The sequence below is a fragment of the Urtica dioica genome, chromosome 7, assembly GCF_054948205.1.
Source record: "Urtica dioica subsp. dioica isolate 48M chromosome 7, U.dioica_male_clone48M_v1_H2, whole genome shotgun sequence".
Lineage (NCBI taxonomy): Eukaryota > Viridiplantae > Streptophyta > Magnoliopsida > Rosales > Urticaceae > Urtica > Urtica dioica.
The window spans coordinates 37631407-37654330 of NC_142762.1; the positions used below are offsets into that span (position 1 = coordinate 37631407).

Genomic DNA, 22924 nt, shown 5'->3' on the forward strand with positions numbered 1-22924 from the left:
GGGCTGAAAATAATGAGCGGGAATTTGGCTAGAGTTATTTGAGGTCATTCACGTCTTTTAACTTGCTAAAAATATATTGCTATGGCTATTAACAGAAAAATAACAGAAAATTGGCTAAAACCAAAACTCTTATAACAGTGTGACTATATACCTATATAACCCAAAAAAAAATAAACCATATCTCATGTATTGAAATTCATATCCAAATAATATAACTAAAAACCACACCAATTAAAAATTTAGTGGTACAAAACATAGATGTATCACTAGTACATAGACTGGATTTTACAACGTTTAAAAATCATTGTGGGGGAGATTCCACGACGGTCAATTTCTGTGGTAGCACGTCGTAGAAAGTTAAAAATTAAAATATAAAACACTTTCCACGGCAGAAATTTCTGTCGCGTCGTGGAAAGCCCTTTGTGTAAGCGGGTTTTTCTACTAGCATATATAGATTATTGAAAAAATAAAACAAGTGAACAAAAGAAGAAGAAACTCCATTGGAAACCAAGTAGACCGAGGCTCGTACTAAGAAGATAGACAATGATGGAGGCGGTAACAACTTGTAAGCTCTGGACGATGGTCTCGAAGAATCATGAATCTTGCGCAGGAAGTTCTATTTGATTCTTATCATTAGTGTGTTTTTGAATATATATATATATATATATATATATATATATATATATATATATATATATATATTAATTCCGATCTTATTCTCTAAGAGTTTGTCTTTAAATCATAAATTTAATTGAAAAAGACAAACTAGAAGGCATTCGGATTAAATTAAAGAAAGGACCCCATTATGTAATCCCAACCCGTGAAACAACACGTACGTACGTTACATTAATCAACTTCTCAAAGGACTCATATCAAACCAAAGCAAAACCAAAAAAGATCACAAAATAAAACCACACAAACAGATCATTAATTATTCAATAGATAGATATATATATCTCCGTCTGATCAAGGGGACACCACGGACTGAGGAGCGAGCGGCGGCGGAGTACCCGAGGAGGAGTCAGCAGCGGCGGCGGCGTCACAGAATCCGAGGAGAATGTCTGCCTCGTCAGCTGTGAAGCCGACAGAGCCGAAGATGGCGGGCCAGCAGTGGTGGGCGATGACGTGGATGGCCTTGCAACACGTGGGACCCAGATACGTCTCACCGTTCATGAAGAACATTATCACCTCTCCCGAGCACGCCTGAAGCTCCATCAACGACTGCCAGCACTGAGCCGCCGAACTCGCCTCCTCTCCCACATTCAGCCGAGCCGCCAGTGTAGCCGCCGACGCCCGAGCCGCCGCCGAGGGCGAAGGACACGTGGCACCAAGGGTCAGAAGGATCGCGAGGACAGCAATGAAGCGATTCATATCTCGGTTAGTACTATTTGTTGTACGTAAATGTTTGAGTGCTAGAGAGATGTAGATTCTGATGGGTTTACGTACTTGTGGGGTTTGTTTATATATATGCCACAACATATACGTTACCTTCTTCGTAGGTTACTAGAGAAGCCGATGAGACTCCCACGCAGTTAGGGCAATTTAATATGAGCATCTCGAAAAGACGTCGGTGAGAATTATAACTGATGTATCATTTTAAAAGAGTGATTACTACTGCATTGATCACCACTAATTCTATCAAAGGTTCACGGGACTAAAACATTAGCGGATTTTTTTTTATACTAAGTTATTATCTCATGTACTTATAAAACCTGTTTCGCTACATTTTTATGCTTTAATATTTACATATTTTCTGGTGTGACATACGCTATTAATTACGTTAGACACAAGACACTGAACTACGTAAAAATTAATATATAATAAATAAAATAGCTTTTTAGCTTCAGCGTATAATAGTTTTTATTTTTATTTTTTTAATGAAGTTTAACTCTCGGCCACCTCACAATGCACTCGCATTATCACGCCAAGCCACTGGAGATCGTTTCATTTCATCTTTTAAAAGCATCAATTTATCATATATGTTGATAATTAAGTAGGATATTGACAACAATAATACTATTTGCTTGTCACTAACCAAAAAACACTCAAAATCTAAAATTTGTAGTTGTAATTAACTAGTTAAATTTTAAGTTTAATTAAGGTGGAGTTAGACATATAGCTCATTTAAACTCTACGTTAACATTCTAGCTCAATTATATAAAAATTAAGAAAACAGCCCTAAAGTTGTAATAAATATCCGTATTTTTAGCAATATATGAAATATATATGATGAAGTTTATCTTAAAATCAATTAAAAATGAGATAACTATCTTACTGTCTTTATCATTTTGGGTTCGCTCATCTTAAGTCAAATTTCAGCAATTTATTGGATACCCGTTTCGATTATACGGGTTCTAATATCTTAAGTTCTAATAAGGTTCCATTTTAAAATCAAACCAACAATGAGATGTGTAACTCACTCGTGACTTTTATAATCACTTGTATACGTAATTTATTTTAGTATGGTACAATACTTATTGCATATATATATATATATATATATTCTATTTAACTGAGGTAAAATTAAAATTTTATATTTGACAAAAAAAATTAGGAATTAAAAAACATAAAAAAGAAAGTGAGATTTGAAAAATATGAATGATTGATTTAAAAATTTTGGCATCTTTGTCCGGAGATTTAGCTTGTGAGCTATTCCAAGAATGATTTCAAACTTAAAGTATTTAGGAAATTCTATGTCTGAGATGGCCGTAATTTCTCCAATATAAAAAAAAATGGGAATTTATTATATTGTTAATTAATAATAAACTTGGATGTGACGTGAGATTAGCATGAGAACATCTAATCTATGTTTTGTTTTGTTTCTTTCTACATTTTTTTCTTCTAAACTTTTTGCCAGATGTTTAATTGTGATGAAAGTTTCTATCCATACTTAATTTCTTTATACATTAGATATATATATATATATATATATATATATATATATTAAAAATTGCATTTATAGAGAGACGTGATATGGTATTATTGATGACAAAAAAAATATTACGTACAATAATCTTAGTGATCAAGACTTGTGTATGCCATAGATTCGATGCATGCAGCGTAGATCTAGATATTGGATTGTCCTTATGTTAGACAAATCTTAATATATGGAGTACATAATGAGAAAACAAGGGTACTGCTAAATATAGGTGGCATTGCAATGGTGCTCCAGTTCTCTATGCGATTTCCAAGGTGTATGAGTGTCTAGAGGATTTGTGTTTATGTTTCACTTGCTTTTTATAATGTAGAGTTTGGTTGGATAGTGGGCTGATTAGACCCACGTTTTGGTGGTTATTCTTATACTGTCTTATCATGTGTTTGTGTCGGAGTTATTATGATAACTGTCTAGTCTTCGTGATTCATAGACGATTATATGGTGTTTACATGGTCGTTGCATTAGATTTTTATTAGTCATTATATAATCATTAACTTGTCTGATCTTTTCGGTTATGTTCGGACCTCAATTTATAGTGATATTTGTTTCTCAATCAGTATGGTTTTCGAGCCATCAGTACCCTTGAGCAATATTTACTTATAGAAATAAACAAACAAAAACTAAAAAGATAAACATTTTCAGTATATCGGTTCAGTTCGGTTTTGACCATTTTTCATATTCTAATCCGAATTTTTCGATTTTAAAAAATTTGGTCCACTAATTGGTCCAATTTAATCCAAAACCAAAATTCAATTATCCAAATAATCGGTTATCCATTTTCTTAAATTCAATATCCAGTTTTAATATCCGATTTAAAAAATTTGATTATCCGATTCTTTATAATCCGGATCTAGTTTTAAAACCGATTAAAAAAACAAAAAATTGGCTACGTAAGTCACCTAAACTATATGAATCGTAAATTAGCCAACTTTTGGTAAATACTTTGTAAATAGCCAACTTGCATACGTGTCAGCCTATTAACTACATTTTTTTTTACATGTTTGGCTAGATTAAATAACTAATCTGTTAATAAGTTAACTTGGCTATTTACAATAAATTAACGAAAGATGGGCTATATCTCAATTCACTATAACAGTGTGGCTATATAACTTAATAACCCTTAAAAAAATGAGTTATCCAGATCTTAGAATCCATAATCATTATGAAACTAGTTTTTAAATCCATACTTGGTTATAAAATTATTCCAATGATCAAAATCCGAGTAAAAATGAATCGTATAATCCTAAAATGATTATTTATTTTTTTTCATTTTTAATAAAGAATAATCGATTGAATATCCGATATCCAATTTTTCTAAATTTAAAACCGATATTTGGTCCAACCCTTGAAAACTGGATCGATTATCCGAACTCGAATTTCGGTTAAATGTCTTGGTACCGATTTTCTGTTTTGGATCGATTTGATTATTGGTTTTATCTGATTTTTTTTTCGGTTTTGTATAGCCCTAATTCTGGTTCCCATATTCAAATATTCTAGTCTCTCCCATCTAATTCAAGTACATTAGAAGCTTTCAGAAAATAAATAACATGTCACGCCCCGGGAAAGATGGGGTGTGATTAGAATATAATCAAATAGCACTAAACTTTACAAAACTAACCAACGGTACATACTCATTGATTTACTTTACAAGTCCAAAGATAAAAGAAAGAAAACGAAAATGAAACCAACCTTCGACACTTGATAGTCTATCCAGCGAAAACCTTCAAACTCTCGACCACACTTAATCCCGAGGTCTTCCTAACCCTTCTCATTCTCACATCCTGATTATAAGAAAAATTTGAGGAAATAGGGGTGAGCATGAGGCTCAGTAGGTGCTAGAGTAATGGTTTGATTTTTAAAAAGATTTTCGAAAATAATACTTACTTTATAATAATAATATTCTTGTCACGCGTAAATCACCATACACGTACAAGTATAATAATAGTCTTATACGTGTAAATCACCATACACGCACAAGTATAACTTGCAGGAATGTAAATTGCATGAATGTAAATGACGGAATGCTGATGCTAGAAATGTAAATGCAAGAAATGCAATTGAATTTAAATGTGCATCTACGCCCATTTAAACATATGCTATTTCCTGAGCCCCTGTCAACATAACCCGTGACAATCCTCTTATCAGAATGGTGCACTCTCCACACCCTTATATATATACTATTGCACTATCTGCTTCATATATACACGTTTCCGGCTTATCCAGGATATACAAAAAAATTTATTTCGCAAATACGAGCTATATGTATAATACCGAAAATAATTTTCCAATTTCACCTGGATTTACTTAAAAATCGTAGAAGAGTATGAGCAACATCTTAGAGTCATTTTGCAAACTCTTCGGGAGCATCAGTTATATGCCAAGAAAGAGAAGTATGATTTTTGGTTAACAGAAGTTAAGTTCTTGGGCATGTAATAACTGAAGATGGAATATCTGTAGATCCTTCTAAGATAGAAGCAGTCTTAAGATGAGAGCCACCAAAGAACGTTGGAGAGATTCGAAGTTTTCTGGGTTTTTGGTTTTGACCGTTTGAAATTGTCTTTGGCCGTGTGGTGTTAAATTGAGATTTTGGTTTTGATGATTTATGATATGAGAGTGTTTTGCTATCGTTTGTTAACTCGAGTTCGTAGTGATGACTAGAAATTATGACTCGTTAACGTGTTTTGGCCTCGTTGTGAGTTTTGGTTGTCGAGGGTCTAGTCTCGATATATGCGGGCTACGCAGAGCCCAACACAGCGAGCGTTCGGGACGACGAGAACGAGGCCGAGAAATAACGGAGTTATCGCACGAGCGTCGACGAGGCGAGGCCGAGACTGGGTAGATGAAGTGTTTCGGTTTTTGGCTCGAAGACTCGCGAGGCGTTTCTTTAAGACCTAGCGAAATTATTGTCTTATTGTTGTGTAATTATAAAGGTTTAAAGTTATTTTGTATAGATCGGTTTCGAGTTAGTACGTTAAGACGTTTTTATTTTTAAGTCAGTTTCGATATAAGTTGTGAAGATAAAAAATATATACAGATTATTCGTTATTATTATTAAGCTCGTTTAAGGATTTTAAGAGTTAAGACTCGATTGTGATTTAACGTTTGATTTCTCGGTTACACGAGCTTAATAGTGATAAGATTCGGATATTTTCCTTTGGAATTCGGAAAAGAGAAGAACGAGGTCTTGCTTGTTAGAATTATTCTCAAGTTTCAAGATTGATCGTGGGTTTTCGTTCAAGTTTACACGTTCTCGTATCGTTTGAAGTTTTGTTCCGAGGATATGCCTTTGGGTTCTACGATTATTAAATCGTACGTTTGAATTTGAGTATTATGGATTACTCATAGAATTCTGATTCATGATCGGTTTGATTTACCGTGATAGGACTCAAGACTGAAAGTCGTTTAGAGGGTTCACGGAGTAAGTGAACGTCTGGATTCTCGATATTAGTGAACGTTCAGGTTCACAGAACGAGCGAACATCTCGTGGAAGAGCGACATAGACGCTTAGTCTCGAGGTAGGTTATTATAACCCTATCACACCTCATTTTTCTCGGGGCGTGGCATAACAACCGTAACTCAGAGCAATATTTGGGTGATGTTTATTTAAAAAAAAAACATAAAAAAAGGTAAATGGAAAAAGAAAAGCTACTAGCCCATGCCCAATTTCTTACTTATCATAATCATTGGATCCAAATTAATGTAAGGAAACGTAGCAGCATCCAAGATTACCAAAGGGCTGGAGCCGGAGGCGAATTTGGATAAGGAGATTCCATTGGATCTGGACCCGAAGGAACTGTATGCTGAATTTCGAAACTTGGAGGCACTTCAGGAGACTCGGCTGGGTTCGGGCCCGTGGGCACTAATCGGGTGATACCCACTTGCGAAGAAGGTTTTGACTCAGAAATCTTCACATATTCAATTGATGTGGATCTTGGAGGCGCATCAGGAGACTCGGCCGGGTTTGGGCCCGTGGGCACTAATCGGGTGATGCCCACTTGCGAAGAAGGTTTTGACTCAGAAATCTCAATTGATGTGGATCTTGGAGGCGCGTCAGGAGACTCAGCCGGGTTTGGGCCTGTGGGTACTAATCGGGTGACACCCACTTGCGAAGAAGGTTTTGACTCAGAAATCTCAATTGATGCGGATCTTGGAGGCGCTTCAGGAGACTCGGCCGGGTTTGGGCCTGTGGGCACTAATCGGGTGACACCCACTTGCGAAGAAGGTTTTGACTCAGAAATCTTCACATATTCATTTGATGCGGATCTTGGAGGCGCGTCAGGAGACTCGGCCGGGTTCGGACCCGTGGGTACTAATCGGGTGATACCCACTTGCGAAGAAGGTTTTGACTCGGAAATCTTCACATAGTAAATTTGTTTTCCAGTCTCCAGTTGGGACCTGATTTGCCTGCCTTGTACAAAAGACAAAAACAGGAGAGTGAAAGCTACTGAAGTGATAGAGCTCTTCAATAAAGCCATGATTTTTATTCTTTGATCAGATTTCTCAAATGAGTGCTGAGTATTCGTAGCATGCGTATGAACTCTTTAAATAGATGATATTATGGTATGAAATTCCACAAACAAAATGTATGATTTTGTTACTTTGTACTTGTGCAAATTATATATATATATATATATATATTAAAAAAAAACAAGTTGTATTTTTTATTTGTTACCTTTGTGAAGTGTCTTTATTTCCCAATATCTCATATACGACTTGACATAATAATTTATACATAATATATGTCAGAGAATATCAGATATAGTTATTAAATAATCTGATCACTTTACTATTGAAGTTATGCTTTTGTCTAAATTGAACGGAGTCTAACAGTTATATATGAAAATTTTCGGAATGAAATATCTTTGATCCCGGCCAATCAACTATTTATTTACTTCCTAAATTATATATGAAGAGGCTTTTTTTTTCCTGTGATAAAAAAAATCCATAATATATATGGCTTGCGTAGATTATGGTTTATATAATACATGTCAAAGAATAATATCAGATAATTACTAATTAAAGAAATCAACACATACTATTGAAGTTATGATTGTTTGTCTAAATAAACGGAGTTTAAAAGGACCATACATTTTTTTAATGAAATATCCTTGATCCCGATTGATTAGTTATTTACTTTTTTTTTAATGAAATATCCTTGATCTCGTCGATTAGTTATTTACGTTTTTAATGAAATATCCTTGATCCCGATCGATTAGTTATTTACTTCCTAAAATCCTAAAATATGGCTTGTGTAGTTTTATCGGAGTATGATTTTATTATTATAGCTCAATAGGAAGTTTACGCGTACTTTAAGGACTACAAAAGTTAGGGATTATTCATAAAATATGACCTCCACACTAGTTTAAGACTAAAATTCATTATGTCTAATTTAATCCAAAACTATGATTACCTTGCGTTTTTTGTACAAAAATACCCTCAATAAAACATTCTTTTCATTTTATTCTCTCTCTCTCTCTCTCTCTCTCTCTCTCTCTCTCTCTCTCTCTCTCTCTCTCTCTCTCTCTCTCTTAGCTAAGAAGATATTTTTCAGTGACTTCATGCTAAGAAACGATTCTTAAAATTCTGAAAAAGTTTTAAACAATTTATGAAAATCTGGAAAATCGTTGAAGATTTATTGACATCGAAGTCAATAAAAAATGTCAATAAATCTTTAAATGAATTTGCAGATTTTTTTTTTTCAGATTAAAAAAAAAAAAAAAAAAAAAAAAAACTTCCTGGTGAGTTTTTTCTTTGTCACGTAGGGCTAGGTAATCCTAGGGTTTATGTTAACGTGTATTAGTTTTTTTGAAGATAAATAAGAGAAAAAAAAAACTAAGAAAAATGATAAAGGGTAAAAAGATAATTGCACAAAAAGTGTGCTCATAGTTTTAGATTAAATTAGACATATTGGATTTTGGTCCAAAATTATTGTGGAGGTCATAGAAAATGAATAATCCCCAAAAGTTATATATTAAGTTTTACAACAACGAACACAAACATAACATACCTCTTTACCCATTTATGCTCCATGTTGAATTTCTTTGGGAAATTTCGTGTAATAGTGAGTCTAATTCAATTTATGTGTCAAAAATTAAAATATTCAAATTTATGCACAATTTTACTTAGATTTCCTTAGACTAAAAAATTATTAAATAAAAAAATTCTCAACCCTAAAACCTTCATTTGAAACAGTCAATAGCAGTGTTGTTGACCGTAGATGATTATAGTCAATCGCGGTTAACAGCGGTCAATTAAAAAAAAAGAGTTATTTAGCTATCAAAAGGGACATATTATTTTCTATGTTTATGACAACTCCTTTTTAAAAATTAAAATATGTGTAATTTTACACATAAAATACGATATATATATATATATATATATATATATATATTCACTTCTAAGTACGTATATAGAACATGTCGAGTAATCACGAAAGCAATTTGCTAAAAAAAAAATTGAAATTTTAGAAAATAAAAGCAATATTTGTTGCTTCTTTAGGTTTGTCGCACTTTTAAAAGCGACATATCACTTCTAAATTTGGAAAAAATTTAAATAGTGTTTTTTGTCCCCTTCTAGTTTGATATAATATTTAAAAGCGACATGTCGTTTCTAAAAGTTAGTCCAAACTCACAAAACGCTATTCTTCTTCCTTTTCAATTCATTTCGATTTCTTCCAAAACTCAAAATCCATCTTTATCTCTCTCTAATTCTTCCTTTGCCTCTGGTGATTGGTGCTTCGGCAATCGCCTCCTCCTCTCTCTCTCTCACACACACACATGCACTCACACACACATACATACACACTATCTCTCGTTCATCCGCCTAGAGCTTTGTCACTCTACCACCACCACCACTGTAATTCTCTTGTTCTAGCCTTCCCTCTCTCTATATTTCTCGACTTTTTTTCACTTTGCCCACCACCCACCTCATCAGCCCCACTCCGGCCACCACCACTCTCTCAAGCCCTTCACCTCCAGCCACCATCCACCTTCCGAGCCCCCTGCACCCACCTACCTCCCTCTAGCCACCACTTTTACTGACCTCGTCTAGCGCGTCCCGACTCGATCGCACCCACCCCGAGCCGCGTCCCGACCCCGTCCAAACCCTTCCTGACCCTGTCATTTCCTCCTCGCCCCGACTCAACCTTGTCCCGCCTATAGCAAGCCCTGCCTGACCTTCCCCCAACCTGTCTCGACACTCCCCTACCTAAATGATTGTTTTGGTAATTTTATATATGTCCTTTTAGTTTTGTTATTTAATTTATTAATAGTAGTTGTGTATTTTTTTAATTAGATTTGTCCTCCACTCAATCGCGATGCACTCGACGTTTGGAAGTTTGGTCATCTCCCAACGCACTCATTCATTCAATTTAGGTAAGTGATATCTACATCAAATTTAATTTACTTAATTAAATTAGTTACTAAGTTAATTGATTAAAATTAGTTAAATAGTTTTGATTTTAGTAAATTGATTTGAAGCTGTAATTAGTTCATTATAATCGAATTTGAAATTGGAATAGATTAGCTAACTTGTTTTACTTTTAGTTAATTGAAATTATAATTCCAATTGACTAATTGAAATTGTTTGAAATGAATAAGTTAATTAGTTAACTCTATTTGAAATTGAAATTAATTTATTTTATTTTTAACTGTAATTAATTTAGTTAATTTTAAGTTAGTTAAGGTGGAGTTAGGTATATAGCTCAATTAAACTCTACGATTAAAATTTTAGCTCAACTATATAAAAATTAAGAAAATAGCCCTAACTAAATCAAGACACATACGTTGTCCATATTATGAAGATATAGACATGAGCATTTGAATAATTGAGTTGTATATAATTTTAACTAAGCGTAGTCATTTAACTACTTCATATAGTTTATTCTTTAGTTAATTTAATAAAATGACATAGGTAGTTGGATTGAATTTGAAATTATAATTGATGCCGTTAATTTGTTTTGTTTAATTTTTAAACTGTGGTAACCGAGCCATTTTGGCTCACCTAAGGGCTGATTTGATCAATAGGATAATGTTTATCGGGTATTATCAAAACGTTGGCTACTTAACAATTTTTGAGTTTTAGAATGGCTACATAGCTAATTTGGCAGCACTTTTGACGGTTCATTAAGCCTCGGATTGGCTTAGGCAACGGCAATTTCATTCCGATCAAACAAAAAATTTCGATCCTTAATAGATTGGAATTTTTTGGAACATAATTTCGGTTTACTTTCGTTCCGGATTGCCATAGATTAAGAGGAAAATTAGAAAGCAAAATATATAACTAAAAGACATAGAATCCACTTTAACCCTCTCTAACCCTTCTTTGTCCTAATTTTCACTTGTATTTTTTACCTTCTCTTTGGTAATTGAAAATGAATGTATTCCCATCGAAAATTAAAGTCTGGAGTGTTACGTTGTTGAAGACTTTGAAGTCGTGAAATCCCAAATGCTAGCGCCAACCAGATACAAATTCAGAGCGCCGATCCCGAATTCCCAACCTCGCGACGTCGTTTCTTCATCGCCGTCACTCCCGGCGAAATCCGTCTCTGATTCCGACCAATGGCCGTCTCTGCTCTCTCTGGCTCGCTCGATTCTCGCCCACCACCCTCTCCGCCCCCGATTGACGCCCTTCGTTCGCGCTTTCGAGGCACTCACGCGCCGCCCCCTCCCGACGCTGGGGCGTCAGGTCCACGCGCAGATGACTCTCCGCGGCCTCGTCCCCGGCGGCTTACTCGGCGCCAAGATGGTCGCCATGTACGCCACCTCCGGCGATCTCTCCTCCGCCGTGAAAATCTTCCGTAGCGTCGAACCCCCTGCTCTGATCCTCTACAACGCCCTGATCCGGGCTTACGCCTGGTTCGGCCTCGCCGAGAGAGCCGTGGAGGCTTACCTTCAAATGCGCTCGCTTGGGTTCTGGGGCGACCATTTCACCTACCCTTTTGTCCTGAAGTGCTGCGCCGAGTTGAAACGAGTTCGGATGGGGAAGTACGTCCACGCGCTGTCAGCGAAGGTGGGGCTGGACACGGACGCCTACGTTGGCACTTCGTTGATTGACATGTACGTCAAGTGCGGCGAGATCGCCGACGCGCGCAAGCTGTTCGACGAAATGCCTGAGAGAGACGTCTCTACCTGGAACGCCCTCATCGCGGGGTACATGAAGGCCGGCGAAGTATCGCTCGCCGAGGAGCTTTTCTCCGCCATGCCGCGGAGGAACGTGGTGACGTGGACGGCCATGATATCGGGTTCCGTTCAGAACGGGCTCGCCGGCAAAGCCCTAGCTCTCTTCGACAAGATGGTAGCAGAGGAGAAACACGAGCGTCCCAACTGGGTGACAATGCAGAGCGTCCTCCAAGCCTGCTCCCACCTGGCGGCCCTGGACCGCGGCCGGCGGGTCCACGAGATGGCCCGCCGGGCCGGCCTCGGCTCCGACCCGTCGGTCAAGAGCGCGCTCGTCACGATGTACGCCCGGTGCGGGTCCCTCTCGGAGTCCCGAGAGAGCTTCGAGGGAATCCCACCGGAGAGGAGAGACACCTCGGCGTGGAACGCGATGATCACGGCCTACTCTTCCCACGGGCGCGGGAGCGACTCGGTGTCGACGTTCGAGTCGATGCTCCGGTCGGGAGCCAAACCGGACGAGATCACGTTCGCAGCCCTCCTCTCGGGGTGCAGCCACTCGGGGCTCGTCGAAGCCGGGATCAACTTCTTCAACCAGATGGGGTCCGAGCACGGGGTCCCGCCAAAGAGCCAGCACTTCGCGTGCCTCGTGGACCTCCTCGGCCGGGCCGGGCGCCTGAACGAGGCCAAAGACGTCATAACCCGAGCGGGGCCGTCCCGGACCGGGCCCAGCGCGTGGGGGGCGCTCCTCGCCGCGTGCCAGAAGCAGAGCGACCTCGAAACCGCCCGAACCGCGGCCGAGAAGCTCTTCGTCCTCGAGCCGAGAAACGCCGCGAATTACGTCCACCTGGCGAACATGTACGCCGACGCCGGGCTGTGGGGCGAGGCGGGTCGGGTTCGGGCGCGGGCGGCGGCGCTGGGCCTGAGGAAGGGCCCGGGGCGGAGCTGGGCCGAGGTGAACGGGCGGGCCCACATGTTCGAGTGCGGGGACCGGGCCCACCCTCGGGCGGAGGAGATTTACGCGTTTTTGGAGGGGATCGCGGGGCGGCTGAGGGAGGTGGGGTACGGGCCCGCGGCGAGGCAGGAAGAGAGCCCCGGGGCCCACAGCGAGAGGCTGGCCGTGGCGTTCGCGTTGCTCAACACGGGGCCCGCGGAGACGGTGCGGGTCACGAAGAACGTAAGGGTCTGCGAGGACTGCCACGCGGCCATCAAGGCCATGTCGAAGGTGTTGGCAAGGGAGATTTTGGTCAGAGACCTCACTCGATTCCATCACTTCGTCGACGGGGAATGTTCTTGCGGGGATTACTGGTGATTTTTTTTTTTTTTTTTGTTGGGTTGTTTGTTTGTTGTGCTTGTACATATGATATGATCATTTTTGTCATGGAATTGAACCTGTTTTTGGTTGAGATTAAAAAGTCATTTTTTTTTAGAATACAAAAAAATGTTTATCTATTGTTTGGCAAAAATGTTTAAAAAAAAAAACTTCAAAAACGATTTTAGATTTTGGCTGTGTTTGGTTGATATTAAGATGTCCTATTTTTGTTTTTTAAAAAATTAAACTGTTTATCTGGTATTTGAAAAAATTGTTTTACAAAAAACTTCAAAAACGATTTTAAATTTTGTACATGAGATGGAAAAGCTAAGATTCTTAGCTTTTAGAAAAAGTGGTTTTAAGTTTATTATACAAATTACCGTAATATCCTCGTACACAGTGTTTCTAAGTCATCTGTATGATATTTTAAATTCTATATCTCTTCATAAATTGTGAGAATTTTTGCCATAATACATAATTTTTCTCTCTATTTCATCTTTTTTTCTATCTAAGAGTGAAACTTGTTCAAAAATAATTTATGTATTTTATTGGAATGTCGTTGGCTGTTGGAGTTCAATAGTAGTTTGTCTTGTTACGTTATCTTTTTTTCTCTTTGATTTTTTTTAGAAAAAAATAGTCTTCATATATATGCATATAAATAAACATATAAATTATTTTTATTTAATTTTTAAGAACATGTCTATTTTAGTCTTTTACTATAATATATTTATTTTACCAACGCTAAATCAACTTTTGTTATCAGAAAATAAATACAATTTAGTGAAAAAAAAACAATTTTTTTAGTCTTCTATTTTAGTCTTTTACTATAATATATTTATTTTATAAACAGTTTATCAAACACCTGTCACTTTTTGAAAAAAAAAACAATTTTTTTAAAAAACTGAATCTAAAAACTTTTTTTTAAAACAAAGCTATGTCAAACGAGACCTTTGTACATGAGTTGAAAAAGTTAGGATTCCTAACTTTTAGAAAAAGCCTACTATACAAATTATTGTAATATCCTCGTATATGAGACAAAAGAAAGTTTTTTTTTTTTTGTTTAAGAAAATGTTTATTTTAGTCTTTTTACTATAATATATTTATTTTACCAAACGTTAAATCAGCTTTTGTTATCAGAAACAACTGTTTTATAAACACTCTACCAGACACCTACCAATTTAAAAGCATTGTGTAACGAGACCATCACATTGTGTTATGGCAAAAGTGTTCAAAATGAGCTTACCTATGGAGATGAGATGTACAAGATGGAGATGAGATTGATGAACGTTGAAAGCTAGCACTGCTAACGTTGGGCGAGGGAGAGAGCTGGTGGGATAGTCAGTCTTGTCCCTGGAGGGTGGTTGTAGTAACCAAGCTTCCGTTTTGCAATGAGCAAAGCTACATCTTCTTCTGCAATGCAAGCAGGAGATACTGTTGGAGTAGGGCTGGTTGAAGAGCCAACCTTGATTTTCTCGGAGTCGGAATTGTCCCTGACTGAGGCGGCCCGGAGTGAGGGGGAACCAAGGCCAAATGCGGCGATACTCTTGGCTAAAGTTCTCTCCTCGAAACCCATTAGGAAATCGACTTTCGTGGCAGTTTTGACAAAGGCGTGGCGGAGCAGGGGAAAATGGTCAGTCAAGGAGCTTTTGTCGGGGGTGTTCTTACTGAGGTTTGATCTGATGGCCGACAGAGATGCCATGCTTGCTAGGCGACCCTGGACAATGAGGGGTACGCAGATGGTGGTGCGAACCTGGCCGGAACATTTGCCGATTGAGGAGATCTCTTTCTCCAAGTCCCCATTCTGGGTCAGACTCTATGGGCTTCCACCGGACTCTATCCACGGCCAGAACATTCAGAAGTTCGCTGGGTTGTTTGGCACCCCTGGTGAAGGAAACCCAAAGCATTTGAACCGGTTTGGACCTTTTGTGAGGCTCAGAGTGGAAGTGAATGTAACCCTACCTCTTTTTGCTGGATTCTTCATCGACAGGAAAGAGCGGGGCGCCTTGTGGATCCAAGCGAGATTTGAAAATCTTGGGTTGCTATGCTTCAAGTGTGGCTATCTGGGGCACGAGAGCTCGGAGTGCTCGGCTAAAGAGGCGCGCGTGGTTCGGAAAGAGGGTTTCCCCGAGGTTCCCCTGTTTGGACCATGGCTGGATACCAATTCTCGGTGGTCGACGTGCTTCGAGTTTGCAGAGCACAAATCGCAAAAGGGGAAGACGCCATGGCCGGAGACGAAGGCCGATAAAGCTTGTACTGATGGGGAGCGTCGTGTGGAGCCCAATCGCGCGGAGAAGCGGTCGAGGCAGGTGGATCGCGCGGCTCGAGGAAGCGACAGCACTGAGGCACAGACCGTGGGGAGTGGTGAAGAGGTTCAGAGGGCTGGTACAAACCTGGCTTTCCCCTCTCATGAAATTCCCGAAGACCAGGCCCTGACTCCGGGGAAAATGTGGCCTCAGGATATCCACTCTGGGAATTCCGTTTGTCTGAGCAAATCCCCTGACACGCTGAGGAGAGTAAGGAAGCAGGCTCGTAAAAAGCACTTAGGTCAGGAGGGTGGGTCCTTTTGTAGCGACATGGAGAATGGGTTGGTTTTGGGCTGTGTGGGTAACCAGGCCCATCTGACTTCAAATGAGGGAAAGGATAATCTTTTGGGCCTTGCTATGGGGCCGAATCCAATGGATGTAGAGGCTGGCTTTTCAAAAAACACTGATGGTCATATGGGCCAAAGCCAATGGGGGAATTCAGAGGTCTCTGTTACGGGATTTGCCACTCCTTTGGTTGGGCCGGACCCGTTATCTGTGGCACATGTGGATAAGTTGCCCAAGGATGCTGCGCTGCCAAAAGGAACTCCTCCCGGTCTAGCGAATAGTAGAGGTGCTCCCGGCAAGCTTCATAGGAATAAACGCCGACGTGAGCATGATGGAGAGTGCCAAGGTGATGGGCAGGTTCGGGTTCTCGTACCCGAGGCCGTGGAGGTTCAGCGGGTTGTTAGTGGAGGAGAAGGGGTGCCTTCAAACACAAATTTATCGGCGGCCGGCCAAGGGCGGGCTGACCGGGACCAATGAAAATCCTGTGCTGGAACGCCCGAGGGTTGGGAAACCCGAGGGCGATGGGCCGCTTGCGGAATCTGATCCGTGAGCGGGTCCCGGACCTCCTCTTTCTTTCGGAAACGAAATTAAGAGGAGTACGGGTTGATCGTTTGAAGACAAGGCTGGGTTATACGGAGAGTTTTGGTGTTCACGCTTCGGGTCGGAGTGGTGGCTTGTTCTTGCTGTGGGCGGAGGGGGTTGTGGTCAACATCCATAGCTACAGCAAGGGACATATTGATGCGTGGATTGAAGATGAGAAAGGCTTTACGTGGCGGTTCACGGGTTTTTACGGTGAGCCGAACGAGTCGAAGCGTCATGTGTCGTGGGATCTTCTCAAGCGTCTGCATGGGAATAGTACGGCACCGTGGCTATGCGCTGGGGATTTTAATGAGGTTCTCTTCGACTTCGAGCATGTGAGCACGACGAGGAGAAGAGCTAGGGACATGGCCCGGTTCGGGGAAGCGCTGGAGGATTGCGATCTTCATGATTTGGGATACCAATGGGAGCTGCTTACCTGGGATAACAAACAAAGTGGAGTCAAGAATGTCCAATGTCGGCTCGACCGGGCTTGCGCGACCCCGGAGTGGAGGCAACTCTTTCCGGCTAGTTTTGTGGAGGTTCTCGGCTTCCATGGTTCCGACCATCGTGCAATCATCGTCGACACAGAGGCTCGGGCACCGGTGGCGACTACTCTCTCCTCTACCACGAAGAGGTGGGCCTTTGAGCCGGGCTGGATTACCAACGACGAGTGCGCGGAGGTTATCCGTTCGACATGGGGACTCGCGGTGGGGAGCGGAGGCAGGCAGTGCTCGGAGGGGTTGGATCGGTGCCGAACTGCGCTTCGAGATTGGGCGCGGGTTACCTTTGGCCACCGGACGCAGAGAATTCGGGAGCTCTCTACCCGACTCGACACTCTCAACTCCGAGGTACGCTCTAGCTATAATTGCAGGGAGGCAAGGAAAATAGGCAAAGAACTTGAGTCGCTCATCCTCATCCAAGAACACTATTGGCAACAACGAGCCCGAGTTGATTGGCTCAAATGAGGAGATAAAAATTCCGCGTATTTCCATGGGAGAGCTTCAAGGAGGAAAAGTCGGAACTCTGTCAAGGGAATTTTCAATGATGCTGGGGTTTGGGTGAGTACGGAAGGAGAAGTGGGGGCGGTCTTCGAGGCGTATTTCGTGAAGGTGTTCTCTTCTAATGGTGCGTCCGAGGAGGACTTTCGGTCGATTACTGAGGGTGACGTGCCGTGCTTGTCGGAGGGGGCTCTGGAGCTGTTGGGGGAGGAGTTTTCGGAAGAGGATATTGATCGGGCCATTAAGGCGATGGGTCCTCGGAAAGCTCCGGGGCCCGACGGGTTCCATGCCCTCTTTTTCCAGAAACATTGGGATGTGGTAGGGCCGGCAATTCGCTCGGAATGTCTTGCGGTTTTAAATCGAGGGGCGAGTGTTAAGGGTTGGAACGCAACAAACATCGTCCTTATTCCGAAGGTGAAGAATCCGAGCCGAGTGGGGGATTACCGGCCCATTAGCCTATGTAATGTCTTGCTAAAAATTGTAACGAAGGCGGTGGCCAATAGGATAAAAGAGGTCTTTCCGATGATTGTTTCCGAGGCCCAAAGTGCTTTTGTTCCGGGGAGGCTTATATCGGACAATGTGGCCATCGCCTATGAGCTTTTACACTCGCTCAAAATGAAGACTAGTGGGAAGTCCGGGGTCCTTGCTCTCAAGCTTGATATGAGCAAGGCTTATGGCCGTGTGGAGTGGGGTTTCATTGTGGCCATGATGAGGCGGGTTGGCTTCGGCCCGAAACTTGTGGCGGTCGTGCTCGAGTGTATCTCCACACCGGTCTTCTCGATCGTCATCAACGGGAAAGTAGGGAGTGTTATCAAACCGAGTCGGGGACTACGCCAAGGCTGCCCGTTGTCACCATACCTCTTTCTCTTATGTGCGGAAGGACTCTCGGCTCTCATCCGCGGCCAAGAGAGATTGGGTTTGTGGAGGGGTTTTTCGTGTAGCCCCGGCGCGCCGATTATCACACACCTCCTTTTCGCCGACGATAGCCTCCTCTTTTGTAGAGCGGATCCGAAGTGCTTTGCCGCCTTACGCACTATTTTGGATACCTACGAGAATGGGTCGGGCCAACTTGTCAACTTGGAGAAGTTGGCTTTTTGTTGCTCGAGGAACATACCGGAAGGGGAAGCGGCTAGAATTTCCGGGATGATTGGCATTCCCTACACGGAGGATATGGAGTCTTACTTAGGGATGCCGGTCCGGACCGGGAGACAAAAGCTACGACTTTTTAGCCATATCTTGAGTCGGGTGAAGAAACAACTTCTTGCGTGGAGGGCGAGGATGTTTTCGGCCGGGGGTAGAGAAATTTTTGTGAAAGCGGTTATCCAAGCGATTCCGACATATACGATGAGCCTCTTTAAGCTCCTCGTCACTCTAATCAATGACCTCCATGGGTTGGTGGCTCGGTTTTGGTGGGGAGGATCGGAAGATAAACGGAAGATCCATTGGAATCGGTGGGATTTTCTCACGAGACCAAAGAAAGATGGGGGCTTGGGCTTCAAAGACTTGGGCGATTTTAACCAAGCTCTTATTGGTCGCCAAGTGTGGCGTATGATCCAATATCCGGATTGTTTGATGGCCCGGGTGCTTAAGGCGAAGTATTTTCCGCTCACGTCGGTGCTCAACCTCGAGAGCAAAGACCACTACTCGTATCTTTGCAAGAGCCTTTGTTGGGGCTTGGAGCTTGTGCGGAAGGGGATCCGGTGGCAAATTGGAGATGGTAACGTGCGTGCCTTTTCGAACCCTTGGTTACCGAGAGATGGGGCACTTATGCCAATTTCGACGGCGCCGGAGGATGGCTTCCCGTGGTGGGTGGCCGATTTTGTGGAAGGGGGCGCTTGGAATAAGAGGCTTTTAGAGGCGGTTTTGGTTCCCTACGATGTTGAGGTAGTGATGAAGATTCTCATCGGTGAAGGCATGACTCGTGACCGTCTAGTGTGGCACTATGAAGAAAATGGAGTCTATTCAGTCCGTTCCGGTTATCGGCTCGCGAGGGTCGGGGAAACTCAGGAACCTTCCTCCTCCTCGGCGCCTGACTCATCTTGGTGGAAGAAACTGTGGAGGTTGACGATCCCCCCGAAGATCAAACACCTCATGTGGAGAGCTTGGTTTGACTCTCTCCCGACATGTGGGAACCTCCGGAGGCGTGGCGTTCAATGCCTCCCCTTTTGTAATTTTTGCGGTGAGCTCCCGGAGAACGCTTTGCATGCCACGTGGAGTTGTGCCCGTGCTCAGGCTATTTGGTGTGCGTCGTCGCTGCAAAGATGGGTTGAGAAGACCGGACCGCTGCCGTTCCGGGAAATATGTAGGCGGGCGGCGGAGTGCCTGTCGGTGCCGGATTTGGAATTTTTTTGTGGGCTGGTGTGGGCTGCTTGGTCGGACCGGAACCGGCGACTTTTTGAGGAGCAAGTGAGACCTCCGGAGGCGTGGGTGAACAATGTTGCTAGTTGGCTCGCGAGCTTCAAAGCCCATTCCGGGAAGATGGAGGTGGGAGCGTCGCGACCGGGACCGCGTCAGGAGGTGTGGGCTCGGCCGGAGGTTGGATCTTTGAAGTTGAACGTTGACGCAGCGTGGGATGCGGCAACCAACAGAGCGGCGGCAGGCGGCGTGGTTCGTGACCATCGAGGCGCGGTGGTTGGAGTGATGGCTACCCTCATGACGGATGTGGATTCGGCGCTCACGGCGAAGTGCCGGGCTGTAGCGGTGGGGCTGCACTTAGCCCAAGCTCACGGGTGGAGTATCGCGGTGGTGGAGTCGGATTGCCTACGAGCTACGCAGCTTATACACAGCCGGAACACCCGATGTCTCCAAGGTCCGTTGATTCACGACATTTTGTACCGCTTAGATTCTCAGGCTACTACCTGTGTTTGGGGGCCTCGGGCATGCAACGAGGCTGCAAATTGTATTGCTAAGGCTCGCCTTGATCGCTTAAAGCTTGATTTGTGGTGTTTGGAAAGCCCTGCGTGGCTGAAACCATGTATTCTAAACGATATTAAATCCTCAGTTAATGGTTAATGAGATCAGCTCTTTCCCTCAAAAAAAAAAAAAAAACACTCTGTAACTAAAAGCACTTTTTTTTAAACAAACCTATGTATACGTACGGCCTTTATATCAATCTACAACCATTTTTAGTGAGTTGCACAGTGCTGTAATCGTTGCGGGGGGACAATCAATTCATTCCATTCGTTGTCTTTCACATCTTTTATTTGTAACTAATAAATAACAGTAGATTTTTTTTCTCATGTTTAAAAATTGGAATCCACTTTTGGTCATACACTTACTCTTATATTTTCATTTTTATTTTTATTTTTCTCCACTAAACAAGACAAGAAAAATAAAATTTATATATGAAACATGTTATTAATTATAATTTGGTTGACATTGTAAGAGGTTTTTTATTTTGAGGGTGTGGATACATTTTTATAATTTGTGCATTCATCTATTTGCTTGTTTTTTTGTAAGTCGACTCAAGATATTTGATGGTTTTTTCAAGCCAATATATTGGATTGTTTTTTGTAAGCCAATATATTTGATAGTTTTTTTAGGCCAATATATTTGATGGTTTTTTTAGGCCAATATATTGGATTGTTGATACTCTCCTTTTTTTTTCTTTTTTTTTTAATTGTATAAATTTAAACCTTTACTGTTTTATTATCAAAAACCCAAAAACTATATACACACGCCACCCCAATTCCGAACTCATCAAAACAATAAACCTCATGACGACTCGCCCGCAGGAAGAAGACCACACCATGCCATCGTCTTCATCGCCACCAACCACCGAAACCCTAATTCAGTCCACCGCCATGCCGGTGAAGGAGGAAAGACAGGCTGACTCCGACGCCGGTGAGATCGAAGAGACTTCCCCTAACCCGCCGCCGCGGAAGACGGTGAGGACGAAGGTTCCGGAGGTGGAGATCAACCTCTTCCGTTGCGGCAAAGGTCCGATCGCCGTCTTCCGATCGGGCCTGGGCGGTTGGGATCAGGACCAGCTCGAGGTCCGTGACATCCTCGAAAAGTACGGCCTCAAGTCGCTCTTCGCCTTCAGCCCCGGCTCGGCCACTCGCGGCGTCCCGATCCGGTTCAGTCAGAAGAACGGAAGGTCGATCCTGACTTACAAGGACGGTTCGGTCATCTACGTCGATGGAGAGCCCACGGTAAGCCTCAGATTCCCGGTCTCGTGTTAGTTAGGGTTCAATTCTGACTGTATTTTGACTTTGAAACAATCTCTCATAAATGATCGATTTGAGTATGGTTGATTGTAATACCAGGTTATTCAAAATGGTTTATAGCTTGATTCGATTCGATTTGGTTGATGTGTTTAAGAGAATTTTGGTGAATGTATAGAATCTAGTTGTTAATTAGATGGCACTCTAGATCAGAATGAATATATATATATATATATATATATATATATATATATATATATATATATGGATCACTGGTCTGGTCAACGGCTCAGCGGTTTACAGTGTGAGTTACGCTTTAGAAGATTGACTCAGTTGTCAAGAAATTAGGTTCAAATGAGAGCTATTCACGGACTTCTAAACTCCCTAAAGTAACATAATTCTTTATGAGCTCGTGAGAATTGGCTCTAGGATACTGCTTTAAAAAATTCCCTGCAAAATTCTCTTGAAGATTTTCTATCCTTGGCCTTGTGTAACATTCGATATCGGTGGTATATTAAGTAGCAATATTTCATACAGGCTTCTTTTCAAGGTGTTGCTGGTTGAATGTAGCTGAATTTTGTTTATGTATTTTGTGTTTCAGGATTCATTGATGAAACCGGTGACAAAAATCTTGATTGGAGTTGCGGTTATAACCCTTTTGATAACGTTCCTTTATAAGGACACCCCACAGTGGATGCAAAAGTTGAATGTTTTTGGCGGGAATTTCCCTCCGTGGATTCTTGCTTGTGTGATTATTGTTTTTACGCGGATGAGAAAGAGAACTAGGGATTGGCTGAAAAGATAATAACAATGTCACGACAAGCATTGCTTAGACTTCTCGAGGGAAGTTGATTTTTATTCTTCTTTTCATTTTCATCTTCATCTTCATCTTCATCTTCTTGTTTTGGCTCATCATTGTTGTTTGCAAGTTACCAAACATTTTTGTTTCTTTTTTTGTCGCCTAAAGAAATGATGTAAAGATACTGGAGATTTAATTAACCAGACATAGATGTTTGTAATAACTTCTCTCTTGTTCAAAAGTATTTTTTGTATACACAGAGAGAATAGCTTTGTTTTGATCTTGAAAAGTCTTATCTAAAATTAGCTATCTTATTGCAATTTGCGGACCATCATTATGCTGCAGTTCCATTTACTCCAAAGCTTTTGTCCTAGCAAAATAAATTAAGGAGTGATTTGAGTATTTATTATGTATATATAGGAAGATTTGCCTCA

The 22924-nt window shown here is 41.7% G+C and overlaps 3 protein-coding genes and 1 pseudogene across 3 annotated transcripts; 3 read left to right on the top strand and 1 right to left on the bottom strand.

The window, feature by feature from the left end:
- Positions 1 to 966: 966 nt before the first annotated feature.
- LOC149391286 (egg cell-secreted protein 1.2-like) lies at positions 967 to 1371 on the bottom strand. Its single transcript, XM_089619970.1, has one exon. It carries the CDS (start codon positions 1369 to 1371, stop codon positions 967 to 969), a length of 405 nt encoding a protein of 134 aa, XP_089476096.1.
- Positions 1372 to 11318: 9947 nt separating this feature from the next.
- Positions 11319 to 13411, top strand: LOC149391287 (pentatricopeptide repeat-containing protein ELI1, chloroplastic pseudogene; annotated as a pseudogene).
- Positions 13412 to 16421: 3010 nt separating this feature from the next.
- LOC149391288 (uncharacterized) lies at positions 16422 to 20537 on the top strand. Its single transcript, XM_089619971.1, has 2 exons — positions 16422 to 17266; positions 17525 to 20537. The coding sequence occupies exons 1-2, from the start codon at positions 16422 to 16424 to the stop codon at positions 20535 to 20537; spliced, it is 3858 nt and encodes a 1285-aa protein (XP_089476097.1).
- Positions 20538 to 21198: 661 nt separating this feature from the next.
- On the top strand, positions 21199 to 22745 carry LOC149391289 (WD repeat protein). Its single transcript, XM_089618739.1, has 2 exons — positions 21199 to 21679; positions 22293 to 22745. The coding sequence occupies exons 1-2, from the start codon at positions 21242 to 21244 to the stop codon at positions 22494 to 22496; spliced, it is 642 nt and encodes a 213-aa protein (XP_089474865.1). The 5' UTR covers positions 21199 to 21241; the 3' UTR covers positions 22497 to 22745.
- The last annotated feature ends 179 nt before the right edge of the window (positions 22746 to 22924 follow it).

Excerpts from the sequence above, each read along its gene's own strand:
- LOC149391286 (XM_089619970.1), bottom strand. The coding sequence starts at position 1,371 with ATGAATCGCTTCATTGCTGTCCTCGCGATCCTTCTGACCCTTGGTGCC.
- LOC149391288 (XM_089619971.1), top strand. The coding sequence starts at position 16,422 with ATGAAAATCCTGTGCTGGAACGCCCGAGGGTTGGGAAACCCGAGGGCG. Across the intron at positions 17,267-17,524 it reads GGCAGGCAGTGCTCGGAGGG|AGCTTCAAGGAGGAAAAGTC; the intron begins GTTGGATCGGTG and ends TTTCCATGGGAG.
- LOC149391289 (XM_089618739.1), top strand. The coding sequence starts at position 21,242 with ATGACGACTCGCCCGCAGGAAGAAGACCACACCATGCCATCGTCTTCA. Across the intron at positions 21,680-22,292 it reads ACGTCGATGGAGAGCCCACG|GATTCATTGATGAAACCGGT; the intron begins GTAAGCCTCAGA and ends TTTGTGTTTCAG.